At 41.0% G+C, this 20,698-nt stretch overlaps 1 protein-coding gene across 1 annotated transcript in view; it reads left to right on the top strand.

Annotated features, from left to right (window-relative positions):
- Tshr (thyroid stimulating hormone receptor) overlaps positions 1–20,698 on the top strand; it is a 118,337-nt gene that overhangs the window by 61,993 nt on the left and 35,646 nt on the right. The window contains exons 2-5 of the mRNA XM_040742669.1: positions 2,384–2,455; positions 10,420–10,494; positions 15,906–15,980; positions 18,297–18,371. Of these exons, the coding sequence (XP_040598603.1) occupies positions 2,384–2,455; positions 10,420–10,494; positions 15,906–15,980; positions 18,297–18,371 (297 nt within the window). The remainder of the gene's footprint in view (positions 1–2,383; positions 2,456–10,419; positions 10,495–15,905; positions 15,981–18,296; positions 18,372–20,698) is intronic.

The following is a 20,698-nucleotide window of genomic DNA, read 5'->3' as shown; positions in this document are numbered from 1 at the left end:
AGACAGATGCTTTTAAGTATGTAATTTGTGTTGGTCTGTTATATACATGATGTATATGAGTAAAAGCGACAGATAAATAGACAGAAACAGACACAGGCAGACAAACAGCAACACAAACAATAACTTGTTCCAATTTAAGTGTATATAAGGTCTTGTATTTGAGACAGGAAATACTTTAAGAAACAGCTATGAGTGGGCTGGAGAGATGGATCAGTGGTTAATAAGAACATTGACTGCAAAGGACCCAGGTTCAGTTCCCAACACCCACATGGTGGCTCAAAACCACCTGTAAGTCTAGTTCCAGGTGATCCATTACCCCCTTCTGGCCTCCACAGGCTCCTGCATGCACATGGTACACATAAACTCACAGTTACATACATATAATATACTCTCTCTTCAGCAAAATATACAAAATATGTAAATACAATTTGAGTTTTAATTGAAAAGATTAAATTTCATTTATATGCTGTTCCCATTCCTCATCAAACTGCTAGAAACCACTTCAACTTTATTGTAATTTCCAATTTAATTTGACATGTTATTTATGGTTAATATTATTATTTATTATCATTATTATTATTATTTTGAACAGTTCTCAATATGTACCCCCAGCTGGCCTGAAGTCCACAATTGTCCAGCCCCATCATCCTGGATACCAGAATTATAAATTTACACCAGCAAACCTGACTTATTTCTCTCCTTTGGATAAGGCTAAGTGCCCTAATTTTTAGTCAGTGAAGGTTGCAGTTTAGACCCACATTACCTGCAAGCAATGTGAGATCTTATAAAAGCACACCCTCAGAATAGCTGCTGTAGGGCAGCTCCTTAAGACCACCTCTGGACTCAAGAAACGCAACCTCTTTTCATAATACCCAACAGGTGTGCATATTATCCTTTGTTTTCCTTCTGCATGGCCCAATTTTTACACAGAGATTTTAATAGAACGAGTTGGTCTCATATCTTTTTAGCTCCAGAATCCTAGATCTGTATCAGTAAGCTTTTAATCACCCCCAGGTAATGGGATGTAACTTCATGTGAAGGTAACTTATCTGTTCTGAGTTTCTTTCCTATTTTTTTCTTTAATAATAAAAGTTGCATTATTGTAAGGACACAAATGAAAACACCACACAGCTAGATTAAGGTGCCACTCAAACACTGAATTTATCCTGCCCCCACAGCCCCTCATCTCTTTGGGGGTGGGTGTTGAGGCAGGGTTTCTCTGTGTCACCCTGGCCATCCTGGAACTCACTCTATAGGTCATGCCAGCCTCAAACTCAGGATTCATCTGCCTCTAGAGTGTTGGGATTAAAGGCATGTACCACAACCACCCAGCTTGAATGTCTTAATACTAGCAACATTGAACTTCATAGTCAAATACAGGTTGAGAAGGGGTTAAAAAAATCTGCCTCGCTGGGTGGTGGTGGCACATGCCTTTAATCCCAGCACAGAGATCCGCAGGGGCATATACATATGCCTCTTTCATTGACCTACCCTCTGTTTCACTAAATACCTACATCCTTTTACAAACCAAATTGGCCTGCTGGTGTTTTGATCAAGCATCTTTCAGATATTTTTCAAGTACTGCCGAAGGAAGCAGTTCAAAGAAAAGATGGATGGAAGGAAGAAAGAAAAGAGAGGGAAGGGAAGAAATAAAGATCAGAGAGAAATAACTTGGTAATCTGGAGAGAAAGGTGCACTGTGGTAGTCTATTATCGTAAGTCAGTAAGTGACTGAGGTGTGATTTCCAGTGCTCAAGGGCAAAGCCAGGCATGAACAGAGATGATTAATGGGACACATCATTGTCATTTTGCAAAGTGGGTTGGGACACTGGGCACACCTTTTCCATACATGATTCTATCCAAATAATCACGGTGTAAAGAGGGGAAGTGAAAACTGGAACAACTGGATGAAGAATCGTCCTGGAATATTTGAAGATGCGTCCTTATTTATGAGCAGTTCTGGAAAGGAAAGCTGGGGGATGTCAGACCTTCAATTTGCAGGTCCAACCAAGATGAATTAGGGTTGGCTAATTATTAGCATTGGCTGGCTATCAGTTATCAGCATACTGCAGTAGACTTGGCATTCTCACGAGCATCCTACAGGGACACACTATGCCCCTTGTCAGTGAGCAAATGCAGTGTGATCTTGGACAAAGTATATTACTCTACTGCCGATCCATTGATGAAGCTTGAGGATTCATTTTCTGCATCTGAATCACATTCTCCGCTCTTGTTTTACTGGAGGAGAAATCACAATGGTTTTGTCGATTTTGTTTGTGTTGTAAAGGTCACCATGCTTCTGATAAGGTATTCTTTGTAATGAGGTGAGTGGTTAGAAAAGACCAATGATGAGATCTCTAATCATATGACTGTCGTTTCCTTAGGAAGCTCATTGAGACTCACCTGAAGACCATCCCCAGTCTGGCGTTTTCAAATCTGCCCAATATTTCCAGGATGTAAGTAATTATTTTAATATACAGAGAACTTTGCTGTTGTGAAATACTTTCTAAATATCCTCTGTAAAAAAAAAGCAATTTCTATTGTACTTCCATAAGTCAATGACATCTGTATTTTTAATGTATTTGAAATTTTTATTTATATACTATTTACCTGCTTAGTTACATCTCTATTTTTGATCCATGCAGGCCCTTTTAAATCTAATGCAAATGTCAATTCATTTGGTCACATCAAATTCACCACTTTTATGTATTTTACTATATCCTAGGATGTGACTTTAGCAGAGAATCCTCAGACATTTATATGTCTCTCTCTTACCCATCCATCCTAGATTTTTGTTGATTCCCTTCCACCACTAGTACAATGCCAACATTTACATTTTGTCCCAAATGCAGCCAGTCATTTCAGACTTCTCTCACTTAAAAATGAATTAAAAATAATTCTACATCTTAAAAACAGAGATGTGGTCTGCAGAAGGATAAGAAAAGGAACATGCACAGTAGGCTGACAATCACTATGTGTGCAGATTTATACCCATTAATGATTAACTCTGAGTCACCAAGAATCCCCGGTATGCATTAGGGGAAGAAATAAAAGTGCTTTCTCCTTAAAATCATTTAACTAAGAACAAGTCCACATTTGAATTTTCTCCTTCACACCCCATGTCTGCCATCCTATGTTGTCTGTTGCTTGGATCTGAATCTGTGCCTGCTTGGAGGCTACTTTAATCTGTCCCTGTGTCTTTGTCTTCCATCTGTGTGCATCTGTGTGTTCTGTTGTGTGGCTGTGTATATCTGTCTGTGTGTCCGTGTGTCTCTCTCCTCTCACAAAGCAGTCTGCTCTGTATTTATTGAACAGAATAGAAATCATCAACAGGAATGGAGCACTCTACAGAAATCTTGAATGTGGTTTTATAAGGGTCAACACTAACTCAACCGATCCTAGCTGACCCAAACAACAGTTAAAAACACATTGCTTATCAGCCAATATCCACAAATGGATGCTTTGGACTTCTAGGGTAGATTTTAGGAAGTTGCTTTCAACTTTGGTAATCTGCTATTTTCAGCAAATAATGCACATGTGTAATTCTGGGTTGGGGCATAGAGAAGGCCATAATTTAAGATTACTTCTATGGATTATCTTGGGTTGCAAAAGTTAACTACTTGGAAAATCCAAGGCAAGGTAAGGTTGGTTGTTGCATTGTTCTCTAAAAGCAGGTGTAACAGGCTGAAGACACAGTACGCTAGCGGTCTGTGATCTCAAGTTGTATTATCACCTTTGGCTGTGATGTCCAACAACAGTTCCAGTGTCTTAAGATGTAGGAGATACTTTTGGAATTTTGCATTGCTATAATCTGCACATGAAATGAGTGAGGGATTTGTCCCAGTTAGTGGCAGTTCAAGTTAACTCAAGCACACCCAATAACACCAGGAGCGACCTAGACAGTTCATAGACCAATGTATTTCATGTATGGCATGTGTTGGACATCTGTTGCATCATTTCAGTGATTTTCAGCCAGGATCAACTCTGACATTTGACTTTGCCAAACTGCAGAGGAGAATGCTACTGGCCTCTAGAAGGTGGAGGTAAAGGATGTGGGAGCCATCTTCCCCTGCCCTGTAAGGTCATAGTAAAGAGTTATTGAGGACAAAATGTCAATGGCCCTGAGGCCAAGAGGCCGTTATAATTGAATATGTGGGTAGGTGCTACTCAGTCTTTCTTTTTTGTAGTCTTGCTACACAAATCAAATTAAAACGAGGTTGTACAGATAGCTCAGGTGCTAAGAGCATTCGCTGTTCTTACAGAGTACCCAGGTTCAGTTCCCAGCACCCACGTGGCACTTTGCAACTGCCTATACAGTTCTATGCTATTGGGTGACCACTGTAGGCAAAGGCACATACATACATGCGAACAAACATCATGTACATAAGATAAAAATAAATATTTTAAAATATTTAAAACCAAAGCAATATGATTAATCCTTCCTTAACCCTCTTCTTTTCATACCCTGACTACTGTGCCTCAGTTTCCTTTCCTGGAGTCCCATTTTGTTTTATTTTTGACATGGCTAGTTCTTCTGCATGTATTGTTTTTTTGCTTTGCTCTCTTCTACTGCAGCTATTCAGAAACAAATATTGAAGGTCTTGACTCCCTCCTACAATTCAAGCCCGCATCGAGAATGTCACTCCAAATATTGCCACTCTGATGTCCCATGAGTACTTCAAATTCAGTCATCTAAACTAAGCAGGCTGGCCATCTCCATGTCTTCTCTTTCTAATAGCATTGTCATTCAGTATCTTGTGAGCTGTAAGCCTCAAATTCCCACTTAGTTTCTTCATTTGCCCTCACACTCCACAAACAACTGTGTATTTGGTGTCTCCACTTTGGTACCCCAATAGCTTGTCTAATATTTTGTTCACACCTTCACCCCATGTCTATGGAGGCCTGCTCCAGCCTCAAACTTTCCAGAATGCCCTGAAAGCAGCAGTGGACAATAGTCAGGGAGTCTTCAGTTTCATTCCCACTAAAGTGATAAGTACCGTGATGGGGCCAGTTTCTGAAAACTGTAGGAACTCACTCAAGAGACACATTCCCGAGTAGGAAGAAGGGGCTGAGGAAAGCTAGACAAACAGCACCTCACCTATGCTTCATACTAGCTAGCCAAATGTAGAAGGGAATATCATTATGAAACAGGGGGACGGCTGAGCCTTCTGAGGAATTAAAGTTCACTAGGACTGGAATTTTGGCTGCAGGGGAGACCAACAAATAAACCAAAAAAATAGAAACACAGTTTAAGAAGAAAAAAAAACACCAGAAATGGCCAAGCACAGCATCTTTTGCTCTTGCTGTGTGAAGGAATATCAAGACTTCCATAGAACAAAGCCATTGGATGATGTTAAGCAGTCAAGCAAAGCGCCCACATGTTTACTTCCGTGCTGTGGACACGGGTTAGAACTAGAGTCACAGTGGGAACAGAAGGCTAGTGAAGAGGTTGCTGGAGAGTCCTGGGGGGAGGGGAAGGCAAACTGAGTAGCAGCGATTCACTGGGATTAAACAAATAAATGAGGGAGAGTTTAAAACACAAAAGCGATTGATTTAGAGGTGAGGGAAGTAAGGAAGGATGGTATCTGATTTCTGAGTGGGAGATCTTAATGAGCACATTCATTGAGTTAGAAAAGAAAAATTTTGCTCATTTGCAGTGGAGTGGTAAGTTAGGATTTCTGTTTGGGGAATGTGATATTTGAGGTGTGTGTATATTCTCCAGACATATGACATATACTTTTTTAATTCAGTCAACAAGTATTCACTTTGGCCATGTGCCCTTACTGTTGTAAAATAATATTCAACTGGGAGGAAACTAGTAATGAGCCAAAAACATAATAAAGTAAGATATATACTTATTCAGACAGAAAGAGTGCATACAAGCAGGGGAAAATTCAAGGTATAATAAGGAATATTAGATGTTCTGGGCACATGCAAGCTCAGGGGAGTCTTGTGAGTAGAGACTGAGATTTTTTTTGGAAGTCATAAAAATAGTCTCAAACTGGGTGGTGGTGGTACTTGCCTTTAATCACAGCACTAGGGAGGCAGAGGCAGGTGAATCTCTATGAGTTACAGGCCAGCCTGGAACAGAGCATGTTCCAGGACAGCCAGGGCAACACCAAAAAAAAAAATCCTGTCTCTAAATACAGTCCCAGGTACAAGAGGAACGCTGTCGAATGACAGACGCTAAAGGGTGAAGCAAGAACAATCGTAAGAGCTTGTGGTCCCTGAGGGGGTGGAAGACGATGCCAGCCAAACAGAATTAGGTGATGTAAGAAAAGCCACCTTTTCCACTGTCACGGGAAAGTCACTGGTGGGCAATTCAAGGCATTCCTTTCTCTAGTTTCAACCTTCTCTATAAGAAGTTTATCTACTAAGATTGGTGATAAACAGAATTCGATCTATCCTATAATAATATCTACTAAGATTGGTGATAAACAGAATTCGATCTATTCTATAATAAAGAATAGGCAGTGGGAGGAGGGATGACTGAGAAGTACTCAGTACTCGTGAGGATTTGAAAGTCTCACTAAGGCTTCCCCCAGGGAGCCAGCACTAAGTGTGCTGGTCTAAGATCCCCTGTGCCTTTTAGAGCTCTTAATACTCACACATGGACCCCACTTGATAGTCTACATCCCCAAGCTCTGTGAGTTCCTTGAAGCTAAGGAACAAGTCTGTTTCATCAATGTCCAGAAAGATACCTGGTATAAAGTAAATAGATATCCGCCGGGCGGTGGTGGCACATGCCTTTAATCCCAGCACTCAGGAGGCAGAGGCAGGAGGATCTCTGTGAGTTCGAGGCCAGGCTGGACCAACAGCCTCCAAAACAATACAGAGAAACCCTGTCTCGTAAATATGAAAAAAAAGTAAATAGATATCTGCTGGATGTCTATACACACAGTAATAATAGTTAAAGATCCGTTGTATCACAGAGAAGCAAGTGGAGATCACCAGGATGACCCTAGAGTTGCTCAGTAAATTAAAAATCTCCACCAGTTATTCTGGCAAATGTTCCAGCAGGAAAAAGTAACCTAGTTTGCATAATAGGTTATCTAGTCATCATAGTAATTGAGTAATGCAATGAAAAGTTGATGTCCTATTTTTGAAAAATAAAAATGGGATGAAGTAAGCAGTCATTGCTTCAATCCTATATTTAAACTATTGCAAGCCCTGAGGTTAGGGAAACCAGAACCTCAGTTCAGTGTGGTAGACAGAACGAACTTTCCCTCTGAAAATTCAGCAGGAAATGTGGGGCAAAGGCTGTGAGGCACACACAGGAAGTGAGTTGCCAGCCCTAAGGAGGAATCTTGCTCCACCTTCACCCAAGAAAAATTCTCTGGGATCCTTCAACAGTAAATGGATGCTGTGAAAAGTGTTCTGAGATGATACTTGGATCAAAACAATTTACACATTGTTGCTTAGCCACAAAGGACAAAGGGCTGGGAAACCCAGTAAGTCAAAGACTGTTTGTTTATAGAATAAAAAATTCCAAATAAGAAACACAGAGTAGCAACAACAACCCTACTGAAAAGGAGACCCAAAGTCTAACAATTATTGCCCATCTTGTGAAGACTGTCATTCAATTACAATTATCAAGGAATCTTTTGGAAGAAAAAAAAAAGATAAGTGCTTGGCCCAGTCCCCATAACCCTGAATCAATGATCCTGGGATGGGTCTTGAACATCTGTGTCCAGGTTGTTCAATTCTATGTTCAGGGCTGGGAATCTCTGTCATGACTATGTTAATGATTCATTTTCCCAAAGGTCACAGAAGAGCCTCTCAGTAGATGGTGGCCATTGAATCTGTGTGCAACATTCTCGTTACAAGCAAGACTTGGATGAAACTATCTAAAACAACATAGCTTACATACAGATTTTAAATTGCTCATGTAAAGGGGCATCTCTCTTTTTCCCTCTTTCGGTACCTACAATGTTTATTTGTGTGATATTTTCCTTAATAATTTTAAGATAAATCCTAGTTTTTCAGTCTCATTCAAAAATCAAGAAGATGGGTCTTGAGAGAATGTAGTCTATAGGGATTAAATGCATTAGTGATGAACTCGGATTACCAGTAATGCATTGTGGTGCATTCAGGAAAGAAATAAGGGCTCTTCCCCTTTGAGCCATTTAATCAAAGGGAGTTCAGATTTGAATTCTCTACTTCATGCTCTCTGTCTTCTGTCTTCTGTCCTCTGTCCTCTGTCTGACTGTTGTATGAGTCTTAATCTGCACCTGCCTGACCACTGTCTGCACTGTCTGGTGAATCTGTGTGTGTGTGTGTGTGTGTGTGTGTGTGTGTGTGTGTGTGTGTTTCTGTGTGTGTGTGTGTCTGTCTGTCTGTCTGTCTGTCTGTCCCACACAAAAGGCTTCACTCTGTCTTTATTGAACAGTACAGAAAGTATCACATGGGAAGGAATGGGACGTTACAAAAGTGTTTGAGTTTTACAAGGTATTCTCACTGATCCCAACTGACCCAAATAATAAACATTGTTTATCAACTAATATTCATAAATGGATACATTCAACCTTTACGGAAGAGTGTAGAAAATTGCTTTCAATTTCTGTATCTACTGCTTTCAACAAATAAGGACAAGAAAAGCACTTAATATTTTTGTTGTTGATATATGTTTGCTTTTTGCTTTTCAAGACAGGGTTTTCTGTGTAACAGCTGTGGCTGTCCTGGAATTCACTTTGTAGACCACACTGGCCTTGAACTCGCAGATTTCCACCTGCCTCTGCCTTCTGAGTGCTGGGACTAGAGACAAGTACCAACACACCCTCCTAAAAAAAGCACACAATTCAAGGTTATAGCTGTGTATTAGCTTAGGTTGTAAAAGTTAATTGCATGGGAAATCCAAGGCAAGTTAGGTTGGTCGTTACATTGTTCTCTTAAAAGCAGGTTAAACAAACACACAGCAGGCTAACAGTTTTAAGTCTTAATTGACTTCCAGGTGTGTTGTTAACTTTGGCTGTGAGGTCCAGCAAAAGTTCCAGTCTCTTAGCATGTAAGAGACATTTTCAGAACAGTGCATCATCTCAGTAGTCAATATCCTCTGGAATGTCCCTCTAGGGGAGTACGATGTCTCTCTTTAATTCGTTGGAAATTTCATCTCTATTTCCATGCTGTTAAACCCTCTGTTAAAAATGCTTCCTATTCACCTCAGTGTTCTTTTTTGAGACTTTCTGGTTTTGCTATCTTGAGTAAGGCATTTACTCATATACTTATTTACGTATTTGCTGAGCATATGTTTACTGAGTCTGCTTAATGCTAAGACCTATAAGGGGATCATAATTCAGTGGTGAAAAGCAGACACAAACCTCCGCATCAAATAACTTACAGTTAAATAATAAGACATAAGTCAAAGGTACCCAGATAATGAGGGAGACGAGCTGTGATTATCCACGAAAGATACGCTCATAGTGCTGTGAAAGTATACAGTAGTAACTTTAGCCTCTTCTGGAAGCTGGTAGAAAGTTTCTGCAGAAAGTGACATTTGAGGCCTGCAGGGGAATGGAACATAAAGTATTGGGACACTTTAGACATGCTGGGATTTGGGGGAAAATGTTGTTAGAGACTACACATGTGGTTTGTGTATGGTCCATGATTTGGAAAAGGCCTTAACAAAGAAATTATTTATTAAAAAAAAGTATGCTTGAAATCCAGGTGTGGTGGCACATGTTTATGAATCCCAGCACCCTGGAGGTAGAAATGTATGGATATCTGGGTACAGCTGACCAGCCGGCTTAGTCTGCTTAGGCGTCCTATCCCAATGAGAGACCCTGTCTGTGAAAACAATGTAGATGGCATCCTGAGTTATCACACATGCACGCACACGCATGCACACACGCACGCACACACACACACACTCGTTCACCTGCATACACATGCACCTACACACACATGAACACATGCCTAGATGCACATAAAAATAGTGTGCTTATGTCACAGACACTTACTGTAGCACCTCTCACGATACTGAAATTGTGGAACCAACCTGGGTGTCCATCAATAGGAACAGGTAAGATGATGTGGCTTGTAGATGCAGTGGAATTTGTTTCTGCCAAGAATGCAAGGTTAAGGCAACTGAAGACCACCTTGCTAAGTGAATTAAGGCAGCCTCAGGAAGATACATATTGCGAGTGTTCTTTCATTTATAGGTTCTAGACTTTCTAGTTACATGAAGTCACATATACACAGGTGACATGAAAGCAGGAGCAATGCTGTCCAGGGGGACAGACAAACGGATGGGAAAGGGGTGGAGTGAGAGGAGAGAGAGCCATGGAATACAGGAGGATATGCTGAGAGCACATTACATACTTGAATTGTGATGGCCTGTGTACAACAATATGATAAAATAAAAACAGAATGCTTGGGGTCCATTGCTAACTTTCTACTTTGTCTTATTTTTTATAATGTACAGCTATTTATCTATAGATGCAACTCTGCAGCGGCTGGAACCACACTCTTTCTACAATTTGAGTAAAATGACTCACATGTAAGTACAAGGAAAAGTCAGAATAGCACCAAACCACAGCCACCATTAAAAATATTCTTTTACATTTGTTCATTTTATTTTTGCGGTGTCTGGTTGCCAAAATATGCATGCATAGGTCAGAAGACAACTTGCAGATGTCCGTTCTTTCCTTTCACCACGTGGGTTTGGGGGAATAGAACTCAGGTCATCAGACTTGGTAGCAAGTGCCCTTATAGGCTGAGCTATCTCACCAAACCCACAAAGAAAGTTCTTGAGAATTTGTCAGCATTAGACTCAAAGTAAAAGCACTGCTACAGGGAATGATTAGGAAAAAGAAAGACAACCCCATACAGTCATATATTCTGTACAGAAGAAAATGAACAGCAGCAAATGGGGTAGATATAGATAGATTTTGACTATACTAAGTAAAACATAGTGGAATTGAAAATACAGACAACCCATGCTCCATGCAGTAGCCTGGAATCCTAAAAATGTGCTAACTGGAACTGGGAAAAAAAAAACAACTCAGCTATTAATGAGAAAAGCCTGAGTATTTTGTGACATTTAAAATGTTTGTCAAAACATTAAAATTTGTCGTACTATTGCAAACAGAAGAAAAGATAGTAAATCTAATATTTCTTTAATGCACAATTTCAAGTATCATAAATATTTAGAATTACAGTATTTTGTTGGGTTGTAAAAGCTTATTAAGAAGTTAATCTGAGCCAGGCGTTGATGGTGCACGCCTTTAATCCCAGCACTCGGGAGGCAGAGGTAGGCAGATCTCTGAAGGCTAGGCTAGACAGACAGCCTCCAAAATAATACAGAGAAACCCTGTCTCATAAAAACAAAACAAAACAAAAAGAAGTTTAAACTGTCCTTGTCCATTTCTGCCTTTGTTACACGAGTTACAAGAAGGCATCTTTCTAATGTCTTGGCAAATTCTAGATCCGGATGTGAACATTCTTTCTTTTGATGTAATAAACTATCTCCAAGAATGTCTTTAATGTGGTTTGGTTTGGTTTTTGAGGAGATTGGTAGAGGTTGGAAGGTTTTCGATGGTTGTTATAGTTTGGTTCGGTTTGGTTTGGCTTAGGGTTTTGAGACCAAGTTTCATTTTGTAACCCAACCTAACCTCAAATTTATAACAGTCCTCCTACCTCACTCTCCTAAATGTTGAGATTACAGGCATAAACCACCATGCCTTGCTTTTTGAGGTAGCATGGAGGGTTGAAATAGGGTTTCACTATGTAATCCAGGTTGGTTGAGAACTATGTACTGCAGGCTGGCCTTGAACATATGTTCCTCCTATATTAGCCTGGGATTACAGCCATGTACCACAGCTAGGCCCTGTATTTTCATCTTGTTCATCAATTCTCTCTTTCAATTAACTAATGTCATACCAATCTGTTACTAAGAAACTCATAGGCAACACACTGTATTCTTTTTTGTGAGTAAACTGAATTGTGATGACAATTACCAGTGACTGAAACAGGGAAGTGATTGGTCACCTACTATGATTTCCGTCTGTTATCTCCTCAGTGATGGGCGTGGTGAAGATCTGGTAGCAAAGCTTGTACTTATTTCTGTTATTCAGCTACCATCCTGTGACAACTACATTTGAACTGTTACTAGGGCTAGTTGTTGAACTATGTCACAGTAGCCCATCCTTATCCATACAAGCCCAATGCAAAACAAGGAATGCCTCTATACATAGAAATAGAATACACAGTATCAAAAAAAAAAGAACAGGGATGTTATGAATGGTGTTAAAGTGTTCTAGAGTCTTCAGATTATCTGAGAAGTGTCTACCCTAGTTGCTTCTCTGTTGCTGTGATAAAACACTAGCCAAAATCAGCTCAGGAGAGGATAGGGTTTATTTGTCTTACAGGTACATCACTGAAGGATACTAAGGCAGGATCCTGGAGGCAGGAACAGGAACCACAGATGGATACTGCTTTCTAGCTCATTCTCCATGGCTTGCTCACCTACCTTTCCTACACAGCCCAGGTCCACCTGCAGAGGGATGGCCCTGTTTACAGGGCAGGGACCCTCCAGTTAAGAAAATGCCCCAAACACACCCACAGGCAAATCTGATGGAGGCCATTCCTCAGTCAAGATTCCCTCTTCCCAAATATGTCTAGGTTTGTGTCAGGTTGACAAAAACTAGCCAGCATAATTACAAAAGTTCCAATTTTGTATCGGACTTTTATAAACCGTGAATAAAGTTAGAATCCATGGGAAAGAGACTCAAGCAATTGTAGAAGACTGGATAACCAACAAGCTGATAGTTGGAGGCATGAAAGAGTTAACTGATGAATGTTTTAAAAGGCAAGAAATGCAAAGAGTTATCTGAGCAAATATTAATTCAATACCAAATAATCATCGTGTTACATGTAAAATAATAGGAATAACAATACCAACTCAAGTCTAATTAAAAGACAAAGATTTCCATACTGTGCAACTTTAAAATTCTGTGTATACTGCTTTCAAGAGGCATATTTAAATGCAATATAAAGGGGTTGAAAGTTGATCTACATCCCTGAATGACTAAGGTGGGAAAAACGTAGAACAATAAAGGCAATCGGTAACTAGGAGTGGCTTAATAGCACAGGGGTCTATGCCTTCATTTCTCCACCTTTGGCTCCTCTGTCCCCTCCTTAGCCTTTCTCTCCTCTGCTGCTGTCCCATAGTGTTCATTCAGTTCTCGAGGACACATGTCTGCCAACTTGTCTTAAGCAAGCAAGCCACTTTCTCTGTGCCTGGTCTCACTAAGATTACCAAGAATTCTCCAGAACACTCTAGAACCTAGACTAGATGCATTTAGCACATGCTTAATTATTGATCTAAACACTAACGTTAATGTTACACTTTCATCTAAGCGTGTGTTTTATTTGAAATGAAGGGGAAACAGGCAATGATTTCTTAGTTTAGGTATCTTTTGTTCTGGTGATGATTTTCCTGAAATATTATCCAGAGGAGGAGGAACAATGGTGGGAGGAGGAAGAAGGAGGAAGAAGAAAGAGAAAAGGAGATGGAGAAGCAAGAGGAGAGAGTGGATGAACCAGAGGCCAGCATGGACTCCATGCAGTCCCTTGGGCATCCAGGCCACTGAAAGCAAGGCCATGCCCAGATGTCCTCCAAACTCAACCTGCAGGGCTTGTCCACTCCACCCTGCTGTGCTGGACCCAGTTGTATGTCTTCTTTAGCGTCCTGGCTTTCTTGAAGTATAGGTAGTTTCCTGCATTCTTGGACTGTAATCGCTAGCTTCCAAATTGTTTGATTCAAATCCACCCTCACAGGCATGCTGGGATCTCATCCCAATCTGGACTTTCACTGTATCCGGTGAGAGGCTCTTAGTGCTTACCGTCTGCTCTCCTTCCCTTCTGTCTGTCAAGGGCTGTGCTGGTTGTACTTTACAGTAGCATTTGTTTAACCTCTTTTGTGTTTCCCCTTACGCCTCGCAGCCCCCTCCCTGACTCCTCTCTTCTCTAGACTGTCACTTGGCAACCTTACTTCCCTGAATGGCCCATTGCCCTTTTGTGCACTGCTGCTGATGCTTGCTCACATGGGTTGTACTACCTTTCATTGTGACACTCTCTGGTGCCATTCATTCAATGTCATGTTTTCAAATAATTGCCTTTTATAAAGCAACTTTCTAGGCTACAAACCATACCTGGACAATTTTCAAACTTTCCCGTTTCCCATTTGTTTGTCTTTGGTAACAACACAAGCCCTCCTCCCCAAAAGCTAAACTATGGCAAGTCTGCCACTTGTCTTAGAAAAAGAAAGAGAAAACTACCTTGTCTAAGGCAGGATTGTCATTGGAAGGTGGAACAGAGTGGCAAAGACACATGTCTTTTAGTTTTAAAACTATGATAAATATGAAGGCTAGTAGGGTCGTGATTGGGTAGGAATCATAATTTATTATATCTTTGTTTTTGTTTTTTTAAGACAGGGTTTCTTTGTGTTAACAGTCCTAACTGGAACTAGATCTGTAGACCAGGTTGGCCTTGAACTCACAGAGATCCCCCTGCTTCTATCTCCCAAGTGCTCTAATTAAAAACATGTACCGCCACCACCCGGATTAATTTAATACTAGGTTAGTGGACACAGCTAAGACCTTTGGAATATAAATGGTTAGCACTTACACTTTAAATGTTTATTGGCCTTTTTTTGCAGAATATCCCAGTAGAGACTATTAAATTATTTGCCTAAAACAATGAATATAATAGACCAATAAGGCCATGTTCTTACAAACAATAAGATATACATTGTGGAGAGTTTCTGTTCTCAAGCTCCTTGCTCTTCCTTTCAAGGTGTGTGTGTTTCTCAGTCATTGTCTTTACAACACAATTTTCAAATGTTGTTTGTAAGGACATTGCAAAACCTTTGTCCCTAAGACTACCTGTGAAAATAACCATAATAAAAAACATTATTTTTAGACAGCTTTCAACTGTAGGAGACATCCAATACCTCACAAGAGCCTGTTGAAAAAGGAAGTGCTCTTGTCTTCCCTATAGGAAACTATGACTCAAAGAGACCAAGGACCTTATATCCAAAGTTACACGGCCAGAAATGGCAGAGTCAAGATTCTACCACAAGTCTGGCTATTCAACAATAAGAGGAGCACACTGCAGATCTGTTTTACAATGTGTATGAACCTCATCTTATAGACATCAGGCTAAGTGAGAGAAGTAAAACACAACAAGTCCCTTTTGCATCCTTTTATAGGAAAAGTCTACAGAAGACAAAGTTGTAGCAATATTTTAGAGCAGGGTCTGAGATGTAACTCGGTGGTCTTGCAAGTACTTAGCAGGCACAGAGCTTGGGTTTGATCCCAAGCACTAAGAAAGGTGGGGAAGGAGGGGAGGAGACGGAAGGAGAGGGAAAGGAGATCCGGCAGAAAGGAGGAAGTTGAGATAAACTAAAAAATATTCCACATGATATTTTTGTCATTGATGGTAATGTGTGTTCTAAAACACTTGACCCTTTTTGCAAAGTTGTCAGGTGTCATGATTTACTAACTTCCCACTCTAGTGCTCATTGCCATGGCAACATCACTGGCTCTTGTATTAAATAAAGATGTCTGTCCTCAGCTGCTTGTCAAACCACTGGAGGGGTTTTCTTTTCTACCAAAATCTAAAAAGAAAGTGGAGAAGATAAGAAACATAAACAACTAACAAACAAAGCTTTGAGACTACAGTGAAGAGAAAGGTAATCTATACATCCAAATTGACTGGGACCAAGCCCATGAGGGCACTCAAGTCCAGGGAGGAACCAGGAATCTGCGGCTGATGACATATATAGTTCCCTGTCCCACCATATAAATCTATCCTCGGTTTTTCAGAATCTTTTGTTAAACTTGATTTATCTTTAACAAAAACAGGAAGGGATGCATTTTACTAACAGTGCTCTTGTAACTCTTGTAGAGAAATCCGGAACACCAGAAGTCTAACCTATATAGACCCTGATGCCCTAACAGAGCTCCCCTTGCTCAAGTTCCTGTAAGTGTTGACTCATTCCTTATCATTGTATGTGGGTGGGAGGTGGATGGGGATGGGGGTATAGGGATGTGGGGGTGTGGGTATGTTTTAGAGCTGTAATGCTGTTGCCTGTCAAGAACCTCCCTAAGATGATATTATCTAACATCAGTTTAATGGTGTATGGCACAGTTAGATCATTTCTTGTGACTTTTCATCCTTCCCCCTTGGGCAAAGTACCAGGTGAAACAGCTCACGTGTTTAAAGCCTATCTCAAAAAATCAGCACACAGTTCTGGGACCAGAGACCTGCTGGACCAGAGACACGAGAAAGAAACCAATAAACTATATGCATAGTCTTTAAGTGTGGATAAAACAAACCAAAATACCAAGAGCCAACTGGTCAATTTTGTTTAGAAGCAACAATTTTATATTTACTGACAAAAGCAATATTAGAAATTTCAAAAAGCAGAACCTCAGTACAGAAGTGACACACTTCTGCTTGGCTTTGGCTTTGGCAATGACAATGACTTATGAGCTGGCTATAAACTTCATCAGGGCAGGGGGCATTTTGGTTCTCTTTAATCCTTGCTGCCTATCACACAGTGGGTACTCAAGAAAAATATCTTAAATGGATGTGAGGATTTGACCCAAGGCCCTCAAGATGCTAGCTGGAAGGACCTTCTTTCCTATTTAAAGGAAATTTTAAAAATTAGAAAACATAAGAGTATAATGAAAATAAAAATCAACCTTAATCCCTGTGTCTAGAAATAATCACTATTTCATTAATTCATTCAAATCCAGACTTGTAAAATAAAAGTATGTCTCACAGATATTTCAGGAGGTAAGTCTTTAAGGATGGATAGAAGTTATTCAGGAAATATAGGGACAGTATTAGGAGGGGCATGAGAGGGTAGGGTACCATGATAAAGACCGAAGCATGAAACCACATGGTGTACTTGGGAGAACTGGAAACAGTCCCAGGTTGAAGGAATGGGAGTGGGAGATCCCAGGAGTAATGGTATGTGTGACTTAAAGGTATCTTGTGGGACAAAGCAGTCAATCCTTTTATGGACTTGCTTTCAACTAAGTGGATGGTCAATCAGATAATTAGGGAAGACATCGAAGAAGAAAAGGACTCTGTTTAGTGGGTTTTGGAGAGCAGAGAGGTCATGGTTCAAGTCTCACTAATCTTACATTTATGGCCTCTACTGAACTCTCTGGCCTTTTTGTCCTACTCTTTTTCATGAACCCCCAACTACCATTGATCTATTGCCATATTTCATACACACCAATGGAATAGCGTTTCTCCTTCTGGATTATCTCATTTATTCATTTATTAGTTCTCTGGCTCGGACTGCCTCTTCAATCCAATGTGCTTCTCTCTAGAAGGAGTCAAGACTGAATTGCCTTTAACATGTATCAGAACTTGAGTTGTTTTGCACTAGAAGAGCTGGGTAGGGTCTAGATCTCCCCTTCTCCATACCAAGCCTTTCAAAACATACCCTGTCTCCACTAAATATGTTCTAGTGGCTGAGAAAAGTGTCACAGGAATTAAATCCTGGAGGATTTTGCACATCTCTTAATCTTGACACATTTTTCCTTTGATGGCATGAATTTTGGAAGGAGAAGCTATTGTCTTTCAAATTAGTCTTCCTGTCTGAGCACGTTTAAAAGATACTACTGTATACTCACAAGTCACTACTGCAAAAAAAAAAGTAATTCTTAGCAAAACAATAATGTAAAAGGATGTTGATTTGGGGCATATGTAGAGGACAGGGTCTCTCTACTTAATCCTGGCTGTCCTGGAACTCACTATGTAGACCAGGCTGGCCTCAAATTCATGGAAAGCCTTCTGCCTCTGCCTCCTGGATACTGGGATTAAGGCATGGACCACCATACCACAGTGTCGAATTGAAAACAGGAAAGTTGACTTGCAGTCATGTGTTCTTCCTCCATTGGCCTTTTACAGCCCATCCCCCAACATACTCACCCAATGTCTTCCAATTAAAACAGGGAAATCTCTCCCGCCCCTCCCCTCCCTCTCCTTCTCTGTCTCCTCTTCTCTTCTCTTCTCCCTTATCCTTCCCTCTATTTCTAGGAATCTCACTGGGATCAAATAATGCACAGAGAATTCTAAGCAGGGCATAGGTATCACTACTATTAACTGGATTAAATTATCATGCTTTGAAGAAATATCATTGCGGGACTAACACCACAGTCATGAGGTATTGGAAGACTTGGGATTTACCTCATAAACTCATGATTTTGGCCATTACTGTATACTTCCTAGGTGTTGGTTTTCTTGCCTAAACTTTCATTTCTTCTTGTTTTAATATAGAGGCATTTTCAATACTGGACTTAGAATATTCCCTGACCTGACAAAAATTTATTCCACTGATGTATTCTTTATACTGTAAGTACACTCAACATGCATATTTGGTATATTTTGTTTGCCCCTGACAACTGGGGTGCAGTTATGGGAACTGGTAGGAGCCAGGAAAAGCAATGGATTCCAAGAGAAAGCAGAAAGCAGAGTAACTATGCTTAAGGATGGAGTGAGACACGAGAGGGGAATGGCTACTGAGTTTACAAACTGTGGGCCGCTGGTGACTCTGATAAAAATGTCTTTGGTAGGACGATGGGGGTAGGAAGCTGGGTTCGAATGGGTTTGTGCTGGTTAACTTCATGTCAGCTTGACACAAACTAAAGTCATCCTCCAGGAGAGAACCTCAATTAAGAAAATGCCTCGATAAGATTGGCCTGTAGGCAGGCTTGTGAGGCATTGTTAAAATTAGTGATTGTGGGGAGGGCCCAGACCACTGTGGGTGGTACCATCTCTGGGCTGGTGATTCCAGGTTGTATAAGAAAGCAGGTTGAGCAAGCCATGAGGAGCAAGCCAGTAAGCAGCACCACCCCATGGCCTCTGCATCAGCTCCTGCCTCCAGGGTACTGCCCTGTTGGAGTTCCTATCCTGACTTCCTTTGACGATGAACTGTGACATGGAAGCATGAGCTGAATAAACCTTTTCCTCCCCAAGTTACTTTGGTCATGGTGGTTCATGACAACAGTAGTAACCCTAACTAAGACAGAGTTCAAGAGAGACTTTTGGGAGAGAATTGCAGAGAGGAAAGAAAGCCAACTCTTCAGGTTTACACTGGTTCTAATTTCATGTCTCTTGTCAAAAGACAACTGTGGTGAGGGGGCCAGAGAGATGGCTCTGAGGTTAAGAGCTCAAGTCCTCTTTTAGAGGACCTGGCTTCAATCCTCAGCACCCACATGGCAGCTCACAGCGGTTTGTAACTCCAGTTCCAGGGAATTCTATACCGTTTTCTGACTTCCATGGGTGCAAGGCACACATACTGGGGAGGAGACTGTTAGTTTGCCTACAGTTCCGAGTTACTAGCCATAATTTCAGTCAAGCAGCTGACCACCTCCCACCCATAGTCAAGAGCAAAGAGACAATAAATACTCCCTGGCCTCCTTGCGACCCAGTGAGCTTCCTCTACTCCTATAGGATTGGGAATTCAGTCCACGAAACGGTACCACCTGCGTTCAGTGAGGGTCTTCCAGCCTCAGTTAAGCAGGATAATCCCTAGCCTTTCTTTTTCATGTTTTACACTTTTGCGTTCAGTGTGTATGTGTCTTGATGCGATGTGGGGTTAGAAGACAACAGAAGGAGTTGGTTCTCTCCTACAGTGTAGGTTCTCAGAGTCACACCACAGCAGCGAGTGCCTTTACCCACAGAGCTGTCTCAAGGCCCCCCACCCACATCCAATTGTTTTAGTGGGAAAAAATGATCAAAATTTCCAAGGGGAATGGCTGAATGAGGGAGGGGCTTACTGATAACAGTGGATACCTTATTTTTCATATTTCCTGACAGCTTTTCACTTTCCCATGCTAATGTTATAATTGCTTCAGTCAAGGTATAAGGGGAAGTTTCGGTTTTTCTTTCAACAATGAAGCAGAGGACTAGAAAATCCAAATGAGTGTGTGATCTGAGGCCCACAGAGCAGTCAGGCATGCTTTTGATTGGCTGTTTTGCTTTTTTGTTTTGGTTTGGTTTTTTTCCCAAAAGCTGGGACATAAACCAGCTGTCTTACCTAATCATGCAAATGAAAAAGGATGTATGCAGGAGAACTGTGAAGGTTGAATTTGCACTGAATAGTCAGCAAAGTATAGAATGATTAGCTGCACTCTCTCTCCCAGTTTTTCTTCAAGATAAGGTTTTTCTGTGTAGCTCTGGTCATCCTAGGCTCACTCTGTTGAGCAGGCTGGCCTCTAACTCAGAGATTCACCTGCCTCTGCCTCTTAGAGGCTGTGAGTAAAGGTGTGTGCCACCACAGCCTGGCAGGCTGCAAACTCTCAATATTTTTTCCAGGAAAACTAAATGAGCCATGTTTCTTGACTACAGATAAACTCTGTTTAAACATAAGCAGTCCTCTGGGAGCACCTGCCCGGCAGCATTTTGCAAATAGAGGACATTCTAAAGATACTCGTGAAATGAAATCCATTGAGCCCTTCCCTTTCCCCTGATCCTTGTATTGACATAGAGAATTCTAGTTGCTATGGACACCGTGTTAGAGATTCAGAAGTCTCCAGCCTCCATCTGCTCCGAGATAACGAGTAAGGCAGAGACTTCAGCTCACACCAGAACTTGTTTGTTTGGTGCACACTTGACTCCAGATGGGTATCCACTTAGAGCAGCTCTCATCACTGACTGGAAGTCAGTCAAAGAAACGG

Source organism: Mesocricetus auratus, unplaced genomic scaffold, assembly GCF_017639785.1.
Source record: "Mesocricetus auratus isolate SY011 unplaced genomic scaffold, BCM_Maur_2.0 Super-Scaffold_15014, whole genome shotgun sequence".
Classification (NCBI taxonomy): Eukaryota; Metazoa; Chordata; class Mammalia; order Rodentia; family Cricetidae; genus Mesocricetus; species Mesocricetus auratus.
This window is presented reverse-complemented; position numbering and strand designations above follow the sequence as displayed.